Source organism: Vombatus ursinus, unplaced genomic scaffold, assembly GCF_900497805.2.
Source record: "Vombatus ursinus unplaced genomic scaffold, bare-nosed wombat genome assembly UNPS02014817.1, whole genome shotgun sequence".
In the NCBI taxonomy this organism is placed as follows: domain Eukaryota; kingdom Metazoa; phylum Chordata; class Mammalia; order Diprotodontia; family Vombatidae; genus Vombatus; species Vombatus ursinus.
The window spans coordinates 6,155,238-6,174,317 of record NW_020954595.1 but is presented as its reverse complement, the minus strand read 5'-3'; the positions used below and the strand labels follow the sequence as shown (position 1 = coordinate 6,174,317).

Sequence of the window (19,080 nt, the reverse complement as noted above, 5' to 3'; positions counted from 1 at the left end):
AGACCTGGGTTCAAATCTGGCCACAGGCTCTTACTAGCTGTGTGACTCTGGGCAAGTCACTCAATCAATCTCTCTCTGCCTCAGTTTTTTTCATCTATACAAAGGGGATAGTAAAACCACTTACCCCCAAAGGTTGTCATGAGGATCAAATGAAATAATATTTGTAACGCACTTTGCAAATCTGAAAGCACTGTAGAAATGCTAGTCATTATTATTAGCTATACTTGGTGTTAATGCTTCCTCACTTCCCTTTCATTTCTCAACCCCCAGCGATCTGGCTTCTTCACTCATCACTCAGCTGAAACTCCAGTGACTAAGGACCTATGAGCGTTCAAATCTGATGGTCTTTCCTCAATCTTCAATCTTTTGTCTTCCAGCATTTATTTCTGTTGGCCATCCTCTTTTTTTTGCATACTCTCTCCTCTCTCTGGGTTTTAATGACACTCCTCTGTTTTGGTTTTCCTCCTACATTTTTGACCATTCTTTCTTTGTATTAATTGTTGGTTCATCATCCATATCAAACCTCCTAACTGTGGCTGTTACTCAAGTCACTGGCCTAGGCCCTCTTCCCTCTCTACACCTAGGATTCTTAAACTTTTTTGTTACCTGGATCCTTTTAGCATTCTGATAAAGCCTATGGACCTCTTATCAGAATCATATTGTAAAATGCATCAAACCAAATACATATGATTACAAAGAAAACCAATTATATTGAAACCCAGTAATTAAAATAAGTTAATAGCTCCTAAGTTAACAATTCCTGTTTTATACTACTGTGTCTCTGTCTCTCTGTCTCTCTCTGTCTCTTTCTCTGTCTCTCTGTCTCTCTCTCTCTCTCTGTCACTCTCTCTGGCTCTATCTCTGTATCTGTCTCTGTGTCTGTCCATTTCTGGCTCTCTGTGTCTCTGTCTGTCTGTCTCTGGCTCTGTCTCTATCTCCATATCTGTCTCTGTGTCTTTGTCTCTGCCTTTGTTTCCTGGTCTGTCTCTATCTGGCTCTGGCTCTCTTATCTCATTATCTTCCATGGGTTTAATTATCCTCTTTATGCAGACAATTCCCAAATTTCCCAGATCTATAGATCCAGTCCAAATCTTTCACCTTAAAACTCCAGTCCCACATGACCAACTGCTTATTGGACATTTTAACCCGAATGTCTTTTAAGGGTCAGTAGAAGAAGGTCATGGCCTTCTACATGAAGCCTTTCTTTATTTTTTCAGAGCTGATACCTCCTCCCTAACCAGCTTGGGTTTTTTAAAATATATTTGATAGATATTACAAATTATATTTTATTTTGTACATACATATGTATGTACATTTTGAGCCCTTCTCCCCATCCTCCAAACAACCTTGATTCCTAATAGAATGGAAACTCCATGAAGGCAGGGACTGTGTCCTTCATGACTTGGTATCTCTGGTACTTCACCCAATGCTTGGCACATATTACTTGTTTAATCCATGCTTTTTAAATGATGGAGAGCATTACCAACAAAAAGACTAATCACATTCCTTCTCAAAACCTAAGCAACATGGAAGCAAGAAGGCATTTCTTACCAAGATTTTTCTCTACAAAAAAAAAAAAATCCATTGAAATTCCCCCTTGACTCAAAGGCGTAACAACCCCCTACCTACACCCCTTCATTCCATTTCTGTGACTCATGCCATTGTGCCGTGTGATGAGCCAACGGAAGGGAGCTGAGCGCTGCTCACGGCTAGTCTTTTCTCTCTGACCATTAGAAGCAGAGACACCTTGGTCAGCTCCTGCATCTGCCCTCACATGCATCAGCCTCTTGGAAGCTGGAAGTTTGTGTTGGTGGTGGAAACAAAGGCATCAAACTCTCAAGGTTAACAGTTATCACAAGTTTAACCATCCAGAGTAGGAAGTGTTTCATTGTATCGTCTGCACCTGACACACAGTTCCTGTAACACAGGAGGTGGAGGCAAGGAACAACCCACTAGGGGGCGCCATAGTGCACATAACTTCGGACCAGGAGTCAGGCAGACCTGAGTTCAAATCCAACCTCAGATAATTACTGGCTGTGTAACCTTGGGCAAGAAACTTAACCACTGTCTCACTTTCCTCATCTGTAAAATGGGAATAATAAGAGTACCTACCTCCCAGGAAGATCAAATGAGATAATTGTAAAGCTCTGGCGCATAGTAGATACTATCTATCTGTTAGTATTATTCGGGACCTACTATGTGCCAGACACTGTGCTAAGTGCTTTACAAACATTTTACCATTTTATTTGAAGTGCTTAACAAATGCTTGGTGGTAGACTAATTGGTTGGTTGATCAATTTCATGAGGAAAATGTCCCTGGATCTACTGTGTATAAAGATGGGCTGGAGAATATTTTTGGTATTTTAATGACGACTTTTGCAAATTCTCCATTTTTTTTCCACTGTCAACACCTGCAGCCTTGTACACATTAATTTCAGGGGGCTGATGATTTCCATGAGTCTCCCAGGATGCATTTCCTTTTTTCTCCATCACCCTGAAAATATTCTTTTGTGTCCATATATATAGAAGGTCATCCTGTATTTATTGCAACCTATTTTAGCTTATCTTAAGGAGATTAACTAGCCTGCATTCTAGGCTTCCTGTTGGGTCAGACATCAGATTTCATCTGGGATTCCAGAACTTAATACATTTCGCTCTTCTTCTTCCTGCCTTTTGTCATTTCTAGACATTCTCGGAGAGTTTATGGCTCTTCAAGCTCGCCCTGACCCACTCAATTTCTAGTTATAGTTGTTTTAATCCACTCTTTCCCCTCTTTTCCTGAGCCCAGCCTTAAATTGGTACATAATGTCTGAAGGAAAGTGGGAGGAGAGGGGAGGACCTACGAACAGAAAAATCCATTTACTCAAGGAAGTCTTCATGCCACTGCTCACAGGAGGCATGATGGGTGACAAACAGCAGCTGCTCACCATCCATTCCGTCTGGCTCTGTCCTTCTATTTCTTTCTATGTCTCCCTTTCTCACTCCCTCTGCTTCCCCCTCCTCCCTCTCTCACTATTTTTTTGTTAAAATGTATGCTATTTTAAAAACTATATGGAGTTTTGAGTGAAGAAGTTTATTTGAAGATTTAATTCCTATTTTGTTTATTTGTCAAGTCAATATTTTGTATGTACTTAACTGTGTAATATTGTATACTTTCTTATATATATGCATATATGTGTGTATGTGTGTGTGTTTGTGTGTGTGTGTGTGTGTGTGTGTGTGTGTGTGTGTGTATGCTCCTTGAGGGCAGGGACTGCCCATTTTTGCTTTTGTATACCCAGCACCCAGCACACTGGCTGACCCCAGATCATCACTTAATAAATGTGGCTTGAATTGAAGTAAATTATTAAGATAATAATCATGAGCAAATTGTAATTGAAAGTGCCAAGAGAATGCCCTTCCCTGGGGAACTCTTTTTCACTCACACCTGAGCACACTTGACTTCTGTTTTTGCCATTCTTTTGGCCTTGAATTTATGAGATGCCTAGAAGTTCCATTACCACTAAGAAAATGTCAAGGATTCAAGTTTTATTGATTTTTTGCTTGGCCTGTGAATAATTTATCTGTGCACACTCAGTGGCCGTCTCATGGTCCTCTGAAGACAGACCTTTTTCTTAGAACTGCCTTTGATTTTGTGTCTCTAGGCAGAATCATTTAGAATCAACTGGCTCTTGGATACTTCAGTTCACTTTGGGTAGGGCGGGGGAAGTGTTAGAGGTGGAGGAAAGCAAAAATGAGGAGAGAGGAATGTCAGGTAACAACAAAGTTCCTCAGGAATGGCTAAGAGGAGCAATAGGAAATGAGGCTGGAGAGGGGGAGGAGTCAAACTTAGGAGGGTCTTAAATGGTAGACTGAGGAATTGGGAGGAGATTCTGGAAGGAGCAGCAAAACCTGCAGATTTTGGAGCAAATCAGTGATAGGATCATAGATCATACATGTGGACTTGGCAGAGATCTAGTCCAATCCTCTCTTTTTACAGATAAGGAAACTGAGGCAAACAGAGGTTAAGTGACTTGCCTAGGGTCACATAGCTAATAAATGTCTAAGAAATTATTTGAACTGAGGTCATCCCAACTCCAAGTCCAAAGCTCTATCCTAGAACTGTGCCACCTAGCTGCCTCAGACTTGTGACTTAGGAAGATTTTTTTAGCAGCTGGTGTGGAGGATGGACTGGAGAGGGAAGAGTCAGGAACCAGAAGGACCAATCAGAAGGCAATTGTGGTAGTCCAAGCTAGAGATGCCTGGGGCCTGAGCTGGGGTCGAGGCTGTGTGATTAGACAGAATAGTGCTGTCCCAAAAGATGCTGGGTGGGTAAAACCAACAAGAACTGGTAACTGATAAACCATGTAAAGATGGGTCTTTATCCTGCTGGCTGCAGCATGCATGGAGCTGTAGCCTCATGTGTGCTATAGAAATCATTTTCACATTGAAACTATCCTGATTTTACTAACCATAAGACCTTGAAGAAAGGCATATGTGAATATTACGTATGTGTGTGTGCATATATGTGGGTGTGCACACATGAGCCTTGGTTCAGTTCGGCTAACAATGATCATTCTTCCACTATGTACCAGGCACTGTTCTTGGCTCAGGTATAAAAAGACTAAAATGAAACAGTCCGTCTATGAGCTTCTATTATATTTGGGGGAAGGAAGAACTTACTCCATTGTAGGTCACTTTTTTGATCACCTTTCATCTCCCTTTGCTTAATTAATTTTAGGCTGAATCTTATGCTTCTTAAAGCTTGAATAAGTCAACATCAGTGTGCCTGGACTTAGTGTGCCCATTTGGCATAGAGAACTCCTGGTGAGGAAATTCTGTCCACCTGCTCTATAACTTGTGGCCTTAGTAAGTCTTGGGGGAGTGAAGAGAATGGATTTATTTGTTGGATCCAAAAGCAAGGTCTTTGAAAGGAATGTCAGACTCTGATTTGTGCTTCCTCCAATGCTGTGTTGAAATTCCAGTTATGAGTATACAGGATCTCATTTCTGTTATTTTTCAGGCAGAGGGTACGAGACTTCAGAGAGAACTCCGGGGATACTTAGCTGCTATCAAAGGTAATGATCTCTGAGATGTTTGCTATAAAATACCCTGCAAGAGATGGGACAAGAATCTCATAAAGGGCTAGGGGTGGGCAGGCGGGGGAGGGGAGCAAGTTATACCAAAGGCCCTGCCCCAAAGCACAGCCTAGATAATGACTGGGTGGGGAAGCTGGCTGAATGCACTCGGACCTTTCAGCTACAGCCAGCCATTTAAACAACACCATTACTGGAGTATCCTCAAATAGGATAGCGAGGCTGGCTTCAACATTTGGTGAATCTGTGAATTGCCAGATTACTTCACTGACTGAGATTACGACCCTTCCCTGACTTAGTAGACAGTCTGCAAGTTGCTGTGGCTAAAACATTCATTACTTTGAGTATAACCTCCCTCTCTGAAGTTAATAAGCCTCTCTGAACTTAGCCAGACTTGTCAAGGGATCTCTCTCTCTCACACACACACACACACACACACACACACACACACACACACACACACTATTGCCAGGCCTCTCCTTGAAGTCTTTTCAATTTTGTCGAGCCTACCAGAACACGTGCTTCCTGACTCTAGCCTTTAAGAACCCAGGCTTGTCTCTACATCACAATGCAACGTTAGATTAGGACATAAGGATGAAAACAACAATAACAAATTTCTAGGGTGATAAAAGATTTCTGAAACATTGACCCAATTATAGCCTTGTGAGGAAAGGAGTATAAGTTATTATCATCCCCATTTTAGAGATAAAGAATTAAGGCTCAGAGTGAAATGCTTTACCCAAGGTCACACAACCAAGAAATAAGAGAGGAAAGACTCGAATTGGTCTTCTGATTCTAAGGCCAGGGCTCTTCTCACCGTAGTTTGCTACGCCTCCCAATACTAATTCCAATACTGCTACTAATAATTTGCTAGAGTTACTTGTAATGAGCCTGCCGAGGACTGTTATTCAGCCCCTGAAAACAGTTATTTTTTCCACCCAAGCAAGGGTCTACAGAGCATGAAACACAAAAGAACAATAGTTGGCAAGAGACCAGTATGGCCACCATTTCTATGTCAACTTGCACTGAGTATAAGATGAGAAGGATGAGCTTATAACAACAACAGCTGCTATTTCTAAAACACTGGGGGTCATCAAGTGCTCTCCTCACAACATCCCTGTGAAATAATAGTAGTAGAAATTATAGTATCTCAAGTTTACAATAAGGAAAATTAGGCTTAGAAAGGATAAGTGATTTGCCCATCTAGTAAATGACAGAGAAAGGACTTAAACTGAGATTTCATGCCTCAGTTTCCTCATTTGTAAAACCAGGGGCTTGGACTACATAGCCTCCAAGGTCCTTCCCAGCTCTAAATCTTGTGACCTCCGGGTCAGGCACCTCTCCCTTGTCCCGTGCTTCCAATGACTTTTTGTTTTAAACAAGCATCCATCTAATTAATGTTTTGCTTCAAAATATTCCTTTTGGAAGGTTCCACATCTATTCCAATGATGTTGCTATTGGCTTAGAACATGCTGGCATTTGCCTCAGGCTACATCTACTCATTCATTGATTCATTCTTTCAAACAAGTAGGAAATGTGAAGGATAAAAGGTAGATCAGAAACAATTTTTCTGCTCAAGGAGCTTGCAATTTATTCAGAGATTTAAAATGTATATAAATAGCTAGAAAACAGAGCAAAAGTGTGGGATTCTCCTGCTTCCCCCCAAAAAAAGCTTCACCAACACAATAATGAGGGGAAAAGGTGAGGAAATGGGTAGCTTGGGAAACTTTGAAATTCTTTAAAAACTCGTGTTAAGATTTAAATGAGATGGGGCAAAAAGCTGAAGAATTTTGTGTTTAATTGTGTAGTACTGAGTAAAATTCAAAATCCAACTGTTCTTCAAACTTACTGAACTTGAGTCTTGAACCTGCGCATGGCTAAGAGAACAGGGCAAATCCTGGCCAATGAGAATGAGAGAGATCTTTTCTAATGAGGTCAAAGGAAGGAGAAAACATATGTGAACTTACTCAGACATGCATTCCTCCTCAGGTCACATTGGATTTCTCCATTAGGGTCCAAACACATAATGAACGACATATGGGTAACTGTTGCCAAGGCTAACAGCAGGCTTCAGCTCTTAGGCAATGTGCACACTCATGCATAAGAGCTGACAAAAGAAAGCTATAAGAGAACATTTGCTAAGTAGAATGGATGTGGTGCCCATGAAAAATGATGCAGAAATGAGAGAGATCACTTCTGATTAGAATACTCACTGAGGGCTTCCCACAGCAGTTGGCATCTGCACTTTTGAAGGATTTTCGCCCCCAGGAAGGGTAGAAAGCTCAGAAGGAAATGTTGTTATGAGCAGTTTCTGCTGGTTTTGTTAATAACTCTCTGGGATATTTGACAGTCAGCCCTCATGTCCATGCTGTATAGTCAAACATAATAAGCCATCAGTTTCCCTACCTGCTTGATGGAGCCAGTGATGATGATAAACTCAGGGGAGATGGGGAAGGTTGGGGTATTGGCAAGGGTATCACCAGAAAAAATGAATCCCTAGTTTTTGGTTTGTTTCTTTGTTTAAAAGTCATGGATTAGTTAGAAATGGGCCTTGAAATTTGCCCAAGTTCCTTTTCACTCAACATAAATTAACTCCCAAGCATTAAAAAAAAAGTTTTTAAAAATCCTTTCAACTTTGGCATAAAGTTTCTGAGACCTCCATTTTTTTTTCTCAAGAATTGTGGAATTCCCTGGCCTGTGGTGTTGGCATGTCCAGAGCAGTAGGAGAGGACGCAGAAAGTGATGTCAGTGAGACCGCTTCCACAAATGTTTGTTGAATACTTATAATGAACCATGCCTTGCAGTAGGCACCGAGGAAGCAAAAAAAAGGGAAACACGTCCTCAGGGAAAAGCATCCAGGCACACACGACTTTGCCCTGAAGAGGCCTCCCTGGCTCTCTTGTTCTCCCTCCTTCCACCACTCAAGTGTGCATTTACTACTACCAATAGAAAAAGAGGGAGTGAGGGAGGGAGAAGGAAAGAAGGAAGGAAGGAAGGAAGGAGGGAAGGAGAGAGGGAGGGGGGAAGGAAGGGAGAAAAAAGGCCCTATATATATACATATGGAGTGTGCATTTACAGTGTCCATTTGGGAGGACAGGGCTCTCCCAGCTTTCACTCTGCTATCTCTAGGCAGCCTTAGGACGAGAAATACTGGCGCCCTCTGCAGGGCTACTGCCATAGCTGTAGCCTTCCTGTCTCCAGCAAATCAGCAGTCTGTCGTGAGCTCCCCGAGGAAATGTGCTTCTTCTTACATGCACTTTTGAAAATCAGGATGGTGGTAGAGCAGGGGTGCAAGTCTTTGGAAGCACAGACAGAGCAGTCAGAGGGAGTTTCGATGCGGCGATAGTGGGGTATGGTATCATACAGTCAATGCACTCAAGGCTGCATCTCACCTATGTCACTTCCAGTGTGACCTTGGACACATCACTTAATTCCTCTGTGCCTCAGTTTCCTCATCTGTAAGATCAAGGAGTCGGGACCAAATGGCCTCTAAAGTCCCTTCGAGCTCGCAGCTGATCATCTCAGGATTCTATCTGCTGGCCTTGACTATTCAGAACTCAGCCAAAAACAGAGCTGGGAAAGGGCTCCTGGGGAGCCCGGATGACTTCTTTACTCATGGGCGATTCTGTGGGGCCCAGCCAGAGCCCAGCTATTCTTACTGTAAACATAATTATAACCAGTTGGGGTGACTGTTTTCCCAGGATTCAGACACACTGAGAGCAATGAGAAATGACAACTGAGAGCCAGCAGTAGAGCAAGAGGACACACACACACACACACACACACACACACACACACACACACACACTTTAAAGAGCAAATACAGGAACTGAGAAAGCAAGCAATGTGGTGTTGGAGCAAACATTCCTGTAGATCTCCCTTGGCAGCCCCTGTACCCCACCCCGCTTCCCACAAGGTCGCTCACCAACTTCAATTTAATACAAGACTTTGGCAGGGTGGGAGGGCCTCCAGTGGCCCAGATCACAGCCACGCCGGGCCACTCTAATAATAGGGACCCATCTGAAGCTTTACCTGAATGATCTCATTGAGCCTCACAGCAGCCCTGAGGGGAGGTGATACGTGCATTATCCCTCCAGTAGTGCAGATTAGGAAACTGAGACTCAGAAAGTGACTTGTCTGTGGCCAGTTTTGAAACCAACTGCAAATGGTCAGATTCTTTTTTCTCCCTTCCTTCCTTCCTCCCTCCCTCCCTCCCTTTCTCCCTCCTTTCTTCCCTTCCTTCCTTTCCTTCTTCCTTCCTTCCTTCTTTCCTTCTCCCTCCCTCACTCCCTCTCTTTCTATTGGAGGTAATAACACCTTGCTGATATAGCAAATTGAATTTTGAGAAGAGTTTTCCCCTCTATTATCTCATAGTAGGGTCACATACAAGCCCTAATCTCCATTAGAAGTGACTGATTTCAGCTGTGTGATCATTTTCCTAATGCAAGTTGATTCTCCCAGAATCTGAATTGTTCCAGCAGGAGGGGCCCTCAAATGCCGTGTGGCACAACTGAACCTCCCTAGACTCCCCTGGCAGGGGTCAGCCAGCTTTTGCTTGGGGATCTGCTGTTCACTTTTGGACAGCTCTAATTGCTGAAACGTTATAAAAATGTCAAAGCTGAAAGAAAAAAAAAGATTACCTTTGAGCCAGGCTCTCCTCTCTGGATTCCTTTTTCAAAACAATCTTATGATGTGATATGATGATATGGCATATGATATGATATGATAAGTATGGGCCATGGTGTTCATTCACCAGGAAAAGGACTAGTGAATCCAGTTTTCTTTTCAATATGCTAATTGTTTATTTGACCAAGAAAAAAGAGTGATAGACTTCTATTGGCATAGTGGGAAGTGACCTGGAGTCAGGAGGCCTGAGTTCAAATCCTACTAATGAGCTGTGTGACATGAACACCTCCCTCCCCTCCCCCAGCCTCAGTTTCCTCATATGCAAATTAAGGATCATAATATCGTTAATGTCTAGGCTACTGGGTTGTTATGAGGAGAGATCTCAAACACTCAGTAAATGGGAGCAGTTATTATTCCAGATCCTCAGCACACTGGAAATAGCCAGGTGCAGGGATTCATTTTTGTTTTGATTATTTATTTGGTTTTAGGAGTGTTTGTTTTAAGATGGTGCCTGGCCCTTAGTAATTCCTACCATTAATGATTATTTATTAATTGGTTGTTGTGGACAGACTACCGGACTGGACTTCAGGCAGGTAGGCGGGGCCATCGATATGGTATTGGACTTGGAGTTAGGGAGCATGAGTTCAAATCGTGCCTACACTAGGTGTGTGAATCTGGGCCAGTCATTTACCTTCTCCCAGTCTCAGTTTCCTCATATGTAAAATGGGGGGGTGTTAGAATTGATGGCCTCCAGGGACCCATCTCATTCTGATCTTTGATACTGTGAATCCTAAGGTCGCATTTTTGCCTCATTTTCTCCTTCAGTAGTCATTCAACTGGAGAGAAGGCACTTAATGTCTCTGTGGCATCAGCTGGTGCCTATGTATTGGCATACCCAACACACCCTCTAAGCGTGTTTCTGTTGTAGCCTCCATATCCTCACACATAAAATGAATACGTCAGCCTGGATCATCTCCACAATTGCTTCTTGCCTTGAGTTTCTGTGATTCTACAAAACTGATCTAAATGGCTGTCCAGCCAGAAGCTCTGGTCACCTCTGGGACAGAACAGGGCTCATCCCTTAATGCCTTTTCCCCGCTCAGGAAGAGAAGATTAAGTTCTGTCTTAGATTCTCTATCTTGCACCATTTTCTAAGCTTTGAGAATGGAGCGGGTAATTGTCCCTCTCAACTGGACATGGCAGCATCTTGGATATCTGGGAGAAGACATTGGGGCCACAAGCCCCACAATCAGCCCCAGACCAGCTCCGCTCACCTGCAGGTGCCTCATGCTGCTGGGATGGAGGGAGTGATCTCCTTGTTGGGCCTCTAGGCTAGCCAATTCCCCCTGTACTACTTCATCCCAGCTCCTTTTATATACCAAAACTCCCCCCCCACACACACACATACACACATATACAATCTGTTTTTTCTCTGAAATCCATGAGTATAGGAGAATGAGAGAGAAAATGAAATCCGTAGCTTCAGAGCCTTGGTAGGCCAGAAGATGTGATTGGGGGATGAGAGTGGAGGTAGCAGTCACCTTAGAAGTCCCAATGAATGACTTAGATAGTATCCATGTTCATCCCAACCTTCAAAAATGGGCTTTTTTCTGTTGTTTCCACTCTCTTCAAAGGACCCTAGAAAGCTGGAAGGGACTTTAGATCTTTGTAACCCTTTCATTTAACAGATGAGGAAACTGAGGCCCAGAGAAGTCACAGAAGTGATAGAATCACAAATTTAGGGCTGGAAGGGACCTTAGACACTATCTAGTCCTATATCCTCATTTAGAGGAGGCAACAAGCCAGAAGAGGTGAAGCAATTGCCTGAGGTCACACAGGTGGCTGAACCAGGATTTGAATGTGGCCCCTCTGACCCAATATCCAGGGTGCTCTTCTATCTGAATTGAGTCTATGACCCACTCATTGTGACATAGAGGAGGCCTTAGGAAATTACACTGCCACGTCCCACCGAACTAGGAAGGCTTTGAGTGGGGACCCAGGAATGCCCTGTCTGCCAACCAGCTCACTGACATGTAGACATGCTCAGTCTCAGAAAGGCAGTGTCCAGGTGAGAGATATTTGGGCCACAGCAGCCCACAAAGATCCATCACCTGAAGGCTTGCAAAGTTGTGATCTCCACCGATGTAAGGTGGTCTCCATGCTGAAATCACAGCTCTCTGGAAGTATAAAATATTTATTAATTTAATGCTGAAGTATAGAGTCAAGTATACATTCTAGAAAAAAATATAGTAATCCAAAGGACAGGAGGAGGTTGTCATTGAGCCTACACCCATGTTAAAGACCAGACAAGGGTCCTATCTTTTGAGAAGGGAAGCCATTTCTGAGTCTCCACTCCTCACCGGATGTCCTCAAACATAGGGAGATGCCCATTTGGTTTGGTAATATAGAGGATTCTTGTTCAGGCACAGGTCGCAGCAGGTGAACTTTGGAGTCCCTTCCGACTCTTCTGTAATTCTGTTCTTAACCATTCCCACCCTAAATTCCATAATATTCTGGATACAATTGTCCAGAATATTATCTAGAATAGCTATCCCATGCCCGTATCCCTCACTCTGGAACAAAGATTCTCATAGAGTCTATCTCTTCCTCTAAGATGCTACTAAGCAGCAGCATCTTCATGAACCCTCTCTTGATCCCCCCCAAAGGCTAATGCCCCTTCCCAAACTACCTTGTATTTAATTACTTTATATATATAATGTGGAGGCAGGTAGGTGGCTCAGTGGATAAAATGCTGGTCCTGGAGTCAGGAAGACCTGAGTTTAAATCCAACCTCAGACATTTATTAGCTGGATGGCCCTGTACAAGTCACCTAATTACTGTCTGCCTCAGTTTCCTCATCTGCAAAGTGAGGGGACCGACTATTAGTTGGTCAATAAGTTTACTTCCAGCCTCTGTCACTTACTAGCTGGGTAACCCCAGGCAAATCATTTAACCACTATCTGCCTCAGTTTCCTGATTTATAAAGTGGAGGTCATAATAGCACCTCCCTCACAAGTTGTTTTAATGAACAACTGAAATGAGATCTGTGCCATGCTTAGCACAGTGCCTGGCACATAGCAGATACTTAATAAATGTTCATGTTCTCCCTTTCACCAATGAAGAACTTGTTTTCTAATTGGGAAAACAATACCTTTAAAATATCTATGGCATAAATATAAAGTTAATAGATTCACATATGCATACATCGTTAAGTCATGTCTGACTTTGTGACCCCATGGACCACAGCATGTCAATGCTGTCTGTGAGGTTTTCTTGGCAGGGACACTGGAGTGGTTTGCCATTTCCTTCTCTGGTGGATTAAGGCAAATAGAGGTTAAGTGACTTGCCCGGGATCTTGCAGCTGGGGTTGTCGGCTGCCATTTTGAACTCAGATCTTCCTGACTCCAAGCCTCGTGGTTGTCTACTGCACCACCTGGTGGCCTCAAATTCAATCTGTACTGATTCTACCTAGGTAGAATTCCTTTTCCGTGTCAATGATGGTCCATCTAATAGTCTGAATAGTCAGTAAGTCCCCACAGGATAAAGCAGGTCTAATTAGGAACATATGAAATGTGTTTCCATCCCAATATAATTTGTGATCCTTCGACTGAACCTGGGTTGAACAATTGTGCCTACAAAGGATGACCACTGATGGAACCCAACACAAGCCTAAGGAGATCAGAACTGATGACTTCTGGGGAGCCGGCCTTCCAGCTGAGCCTCCGCTTCTGACACCCCTTCGCTCCCCACATGGAGAGAGATTGTTCACTTGGCCAAACTGCTACCTTCTGCCCAAACTGAGCCCTTGACCACAACTAATGCAGGGTAAAAACTGAGCATCCCACCCTGGCCAGGCATAAGAAAGGAAGTCGGTGAAAACTTTATCCTCCCCAAACAAATGACCAAAGTGACAAACAGGGAGGAGAAATAAATTCCCGATTTATGTGTGCAGTCATGCTTTTTTCCCACTATCTCTGGAGCTTGAAAGATATAATACTTTCCTCAAATAAAAATAGCACTGATATCCCCAGCGAGGAGCAGCTAGGTAGTATAGTGGATAGAGAACCAGGCCTGTAGGCAGGAAGACCTGAGTTCAAATGCAGCCTCAGACAACTAGCTGTGTGACCCTAGGCAAGTCACTTAACCTTGTTTGCCTCAGTTTCCTCATCTGTCAAATGAGCTGGAGAAGGACACAGCAAACCTCTCCAGTATTTTTGGCAAGAAAACCTCAAATGTGGTCACGAAGACTTAGACTCAACTGAAAATGACTGAACAACAACTATACATATATATATATATACATATATATAAAGAGGGAGAGAGAGAAAAGAGTAAGAAAGACAGACAGTTAGATAAATAGATAGATATTGTATCGTATGTATTTTCCAGGCTTCAGACTTGCGTTCCAGTCATGTTTGCTCAGCCCAAGGACAGATGACAGTTTTCCAAGATTTTCGCACATTCTTTAGCGGCTGCTGAGTTTGCAGCCCACTGTCAAGCTGTTGTCAAGCTCAGCCTCATGAGGTGCTGTGCCTCCTCACTGAAATTTCAGATCCTGTTCCTGCTGCTTCTTCTGTTTTCCATCTCCTCTGGGAAGCCTTTTCCTTTCCCTCTTAACTCTAGTGCCTTCCCAGGCTCTCCTGTCTATAGCTGGTTTGTACAGAGTGCTTGCATGTTTTCTCCTCCGTTAGACTGGGAGCTCCTTGAGGGTAGGGACTGTATTTTATCTTTCTTTGTATTTCCAGTACTGAGTGCCTGGCACTTAGTAGGAGCTTAATAAATGCTTACTGACTAACTGGTATTACATGGTTTTAAGTCCTCTCATCATCCAGTCACCTTCTGGAGTTGTTGTTCAATCATTTCAGTCGTGTTTGACTCTGACCCCATTTGGGGTTTTCTTGGCAAAGATACTGGTTTGCCATTTCCTTCTCCAGCTCATTTTACAGATTAGGAAACTGAGGCAAGCAAGGTTAAGTGATTTGCCCAAGGTCACACCACTAGTAAGTGTCTGAGGTCAGATTTGCATTCAGGAAGATGAGTCTTCCTGACTCCAGGTCCTATGATCTATGCACTATGGCGTCACCTGGCTGCCCTTCTTCTGGAGTAGTCTAGTAGAAAGAGCTGTGACTATTTAGTTTAGAAAACTTGGGTTCAAATCCTGGTTTTGTCACTTACTGCCTGTGTGACTTTTGATAAGATACGTGACTTATCTGAGTTTATTGTTCATCTTGAGGATTTTAGGGAGCCGTAACAGACAGGGAGATTTGGGATATGGGATGCCGGTCTGGCACTGTGGTTTTTAGTGGCAACACTTGGGCTGCCCTGAGGTCTGGGCTGGGGGTCAGGCCCCCCATCTATTTCTCTAATTAATGGTCAGCTGAGGATATGAAGGGTCACTTTCCAACGGAAGTTCCAATTTGGAGGCTTGCTGACTCACAGAACCACAGAATTTCAAAGAAAGTAAGAGGCCAATGAACCTTCAGGTAAAAAAAAAACACAGGGTCCCCACTGCAACCCAGTAGGCAAGTGGCCATCCAGCCCCTGCTTGAGGTGAGCTCAGCAAAAGTGCTCAACCCTTCGACAGGGATTGGAGAGCTCCAGCTCTCTGAACATCAATATGTGATTCTCATGGTTTCTGTTGAAATAAAATAAAATGGTGCTCTGAAGCATCGAGGCAAATTAGAAAAGGGTCTGGATTTAGAGGCAGAGAACCTGAGTTCCAATCCTGGCATTTCCACTTGTCTCTGTGAGCTTGGGAAAGTCTCCCTGACTGGCCTTCAATTCCTTCTCTGTAAAGGAAAGGATGGACTCTGAGTCTCCTCCAACTTTAAATCTATAATCCTATGTTCTGGGTTCAAATCCGGGCTTTACCATCACTGCTGTGTGACTTTGGGCAAGTCATTCAAGGTCTCTGGGCTTCAGTTTCCTCATCTCTGGAATGAGGATGTTGGCTTAGGCAGCCTCTAAGCTCCATCTGTCTAAAGCAATGACCCTGCAGTCCTTTCTTTTTGCTTATTTATTTTAGCACAAAGCATCCCAACTCTGCAGAATCTTTGTGTGGGCTTGGTTTTGTCACCCCTCTTCTTAAAACTGATGCATGGTTTATTGTTATAATTAAAACAAATCAGAATTAATTTTGTTTTGAGAGTTTTTTGACAACATCAGTGCACCCTCTGAGATCGATGAAGATGATGAATAGAAGTGAATCATTGGCCCCAGTCTTGCACCCGAAGATTACTTGAGTCAGTGTCACACGGTAGAGTTGGAGAACCTGGGTTCAAATGCTTCCTCTGCTACTCATATTGAGTGAGTCACTCCTAACTTCAGTTGCCTCTTCTGTAAAATAAGGTGCCTGAGCCATATGATCCCTAAGGTTCCCCTCCCCCAGCTCTAAATTCTCCGAGTTTGGCGAATAGAAAATTGAGGGCAAGTTAGTTATCTTTGGCTCCAAAAGAGACCTTAACTCGGAATAGCATTAAGAAATATAAATGAACCTGTAGAGCCTGTCGGAGAAACCAAAGAAGCTGAAATATGCAGAGATCTCCAAAGTGAACAGATCGTTTTACATGAGCAACGTCATTAATCCTCACAACAACATGAGAAGTTGGCCCTATTATTGTCCTTGTTTTACAGAGAAGAAAAATGAGTCTCAGAGAACTTAAATGAAGTGCCCAAGGTCTCACAGCTGAGAAGTGTCTGAGGGAGGATTTGAACCCAGGTCTTTCTGACTTCAAGTACAGCACCCTAACCTTTATGCCACCTCACTCCCATCCCCTTGGAATAGTATCAGGATTCTTTCAGAATCAGCAACTCTTTGGGATTTTTATCTGATTTCCAAAAACTCAGGGTAGGCAGACCTGGTAAGAAAGAATAAGTCTGGACTTTCTTTGAAAATATTTGTCCTTTTTTCACCCACTAGGCATGCAAGAGGCCTCGATGAAACTGACAGAGTCCCTCCACGAAGTCTATGAGCCAGACTGGTATGGACGTGAGGATGTGAAGATGGTGGGCGAGGTGAGAGCTGTGGTGGAGGGGCGGAGCCCAGGGAAGCACCCCATACACACCTCACCAGCTATGAGTGCAGGATGGGGCCCTGCATCCTACTCTGACCATTCTGGGGCTTTAATGACAAAGTGAAACAATGTACCTAGAAGGTAGGGCAGGTGAATTTGATCTGGACCATTCCCAACTTTCTGGGAGACTTGAGGATGATTCTCAAATGGCTTTGGAGGGAAACTGGAGCTTCAGAGTTATTTTTCATCTTCAGAATAAAAGACATTCCTTTTTCTACCTTATGCTATTCTCTGAAGTTTGGTACAACTCTGCCTGGATGTAGGCATCTCAAATTCAACATGTCCCGAAAAGAACTTGTTATGTCTCCTCCCACAAAACTCATCCATCCTCCCAGCTTCCACATCTCCACTGAGGGGAGCACCACCCTCCCAAGTTTGCAACTTCAAAGCCATCTGTCCCCACTCTCCATATCCAATCAATTGTCAGGTGAAGTCAATTCTTCCTCCACAATATCTTCAGTATCCATCCCCTTCCCTCCACTCCAACAGCCACATCCCCCTTCAAGCCGTTCTCAGCAGCCAATTAGGTGGTGCACTCTATCAAGTGCTGGGCCTGACCTGAGTTCAAATCTGCCCCAGGAACTTACTAGCTATGTGACCCTGGGCACTTAGCCTCTGTCTGCCTTCATTTCCTCATCTGTAAAATAGAGATAGTACTCACACCAACTTTGAAGGGTCGTTGTGAGGTCCAAATGAGATAACATTTGTAAAACTTTTAACATAGTGCCTCAAACATAGTAGGTGCCATAAAAACAATTATTCCCTTCCTTCACCCATCCCCACCCCATCACCTTTTGCTTGGACTATGGCAATAGCTTCTTAATTGGCATCCCTCCTCCCAATCCCTCCTCACTCCATCTTCCATATAGCTAATGTATATTCCTAAAATGGAGATCTCACCATATCACTTTCCTACTCAAAAACTGGCGCTGTTGACTTCAGCCTGAGATACAAGATCCTCAGCCTGGCATCGGAAGCCTTCCACAGTCTGTCTCCCACCTACCTCTCTGGCCTTAGCTCCCATTACTTCCCTCTGTTCCAGTCAAACTGGGCCACTGGCTGTTCCTCATGTACAACATTGCATTCCTCACCTACCTCTGTGCCCTTGCATAGGTGGCCCCCATGTCCTCATTTCTTCTTCGCCTCCCTCGGCATAATCATCTTCTCCCTTCAGAGCAGCTCAGGTGCCTGCCTGCACCCAGAGCTTTGATAGATTTCTCCCAGGCCTTCATGCTCTCTCCTTGAAATGACTTTGTATTCCCTGTCTGGACTTTTTATTTATCTGTATGTATGTTGTATCCGCTGCCCTCAACACTACTCCCTTGTAAAACACATTTTTTTAGGGCAGGGACTGTTTCGTTTGTCCCAACCCCCCTTAATCCTGGTGCCTTCCCTCTGAGATTATCTCCAGTTTACCCTGTTATGTATCCTGTTTCTACCTAGCTGCTTTCAGGTTATCTCCCCATTAGACTGTGAGTTCCTTGAGAACAGGGACTATCTTTCACCTTTCTTGGTATTCCCAGTGCTTAACCCAGTGCCTGGTACATAGTAGGTGCTTAAAATCAATGCCGGCCAACTGACTGTCTGAGGCTAAGAGAGCACACAGCTACTAGGTGTCAAAAGAAGGGTTTAAACCCACACCCCCCTGACTCCACATCCCTTTTATTAAACATTTCCCCATGTGCTCTTTGTCCTAGCATAGCCTTCCTTTCGACTTTTCCCTTCTTATTTCTCCTTCTTCAATCCTCAGACTTCATAAACTTTTTCTACTCTCTCTGTACACCCATCAAAATGGAAAGGGTCTGATTCTAGTCATTTATGCCTGGTGTGAATTTCAGTCTGTGTCATCCTTCCCAGGATCTAATGGAATAAAAGATGTTCTCAGTATTTAGGGGAATTTCATGCATCAGCTAGTAGTTGAAGATATATGTGTTTGTTTGCTGGTTTGTTCATTTCCTGGATCCCCAAACTGTACCACAGAGACAGCTGTCTCCTTCCCTAGTGAGTCAAGCCAGTCCTGAAAGCTGTCTAGAAAAAGGGCTGTGAGACTTGGCTGCTTTGCTGACTTCCTTCCTCCTCCTCCTCCTCCTGCTCCTCCTCCTGCCCCCCCCCCACTGAATGCAAACATTCTCCCGGGTTCCATCTTGGCCATTTAGCTCATCCTTCTCTGTGTCTCCTCCGTGGTCATTTCAGCCACTTCCATGAATTCAGTTCTAACTTGGATGTGGATAACTCACAATGTTGTATTTCCAAACTTGACATCAACTCTAAGCTCCAGACCCACCTTTCCAAGCACCTGCCCAGCG

General features: G+C 43.7%; 1 protein-coding gene across 1 annotated transcript in view; it reads left to right on the top strand.

Annotated features, from left to right (window-relative positions):
* AMPH (amphiphysin) overlaps positions 1-19,080 on the top strand; it is a 195,647-nt gene that overhangs the window by 98,878 nt on the left and 77,689 nt on the right. Inside the window, exons 3-4 of the mRNA XM_027835760.1 lie at positions 5,003-5,057; positions 16,621-16,715. Of these exons, the coding sequence (XP_027691561.1) occupies positions 5,003-5,057; positions 16,621-16,715 (150 nt within the window). The remainder of the gene's footprint in view (positions 1-5,002; positions 5,058-16,620; positions 16,716-19,080) is intronic.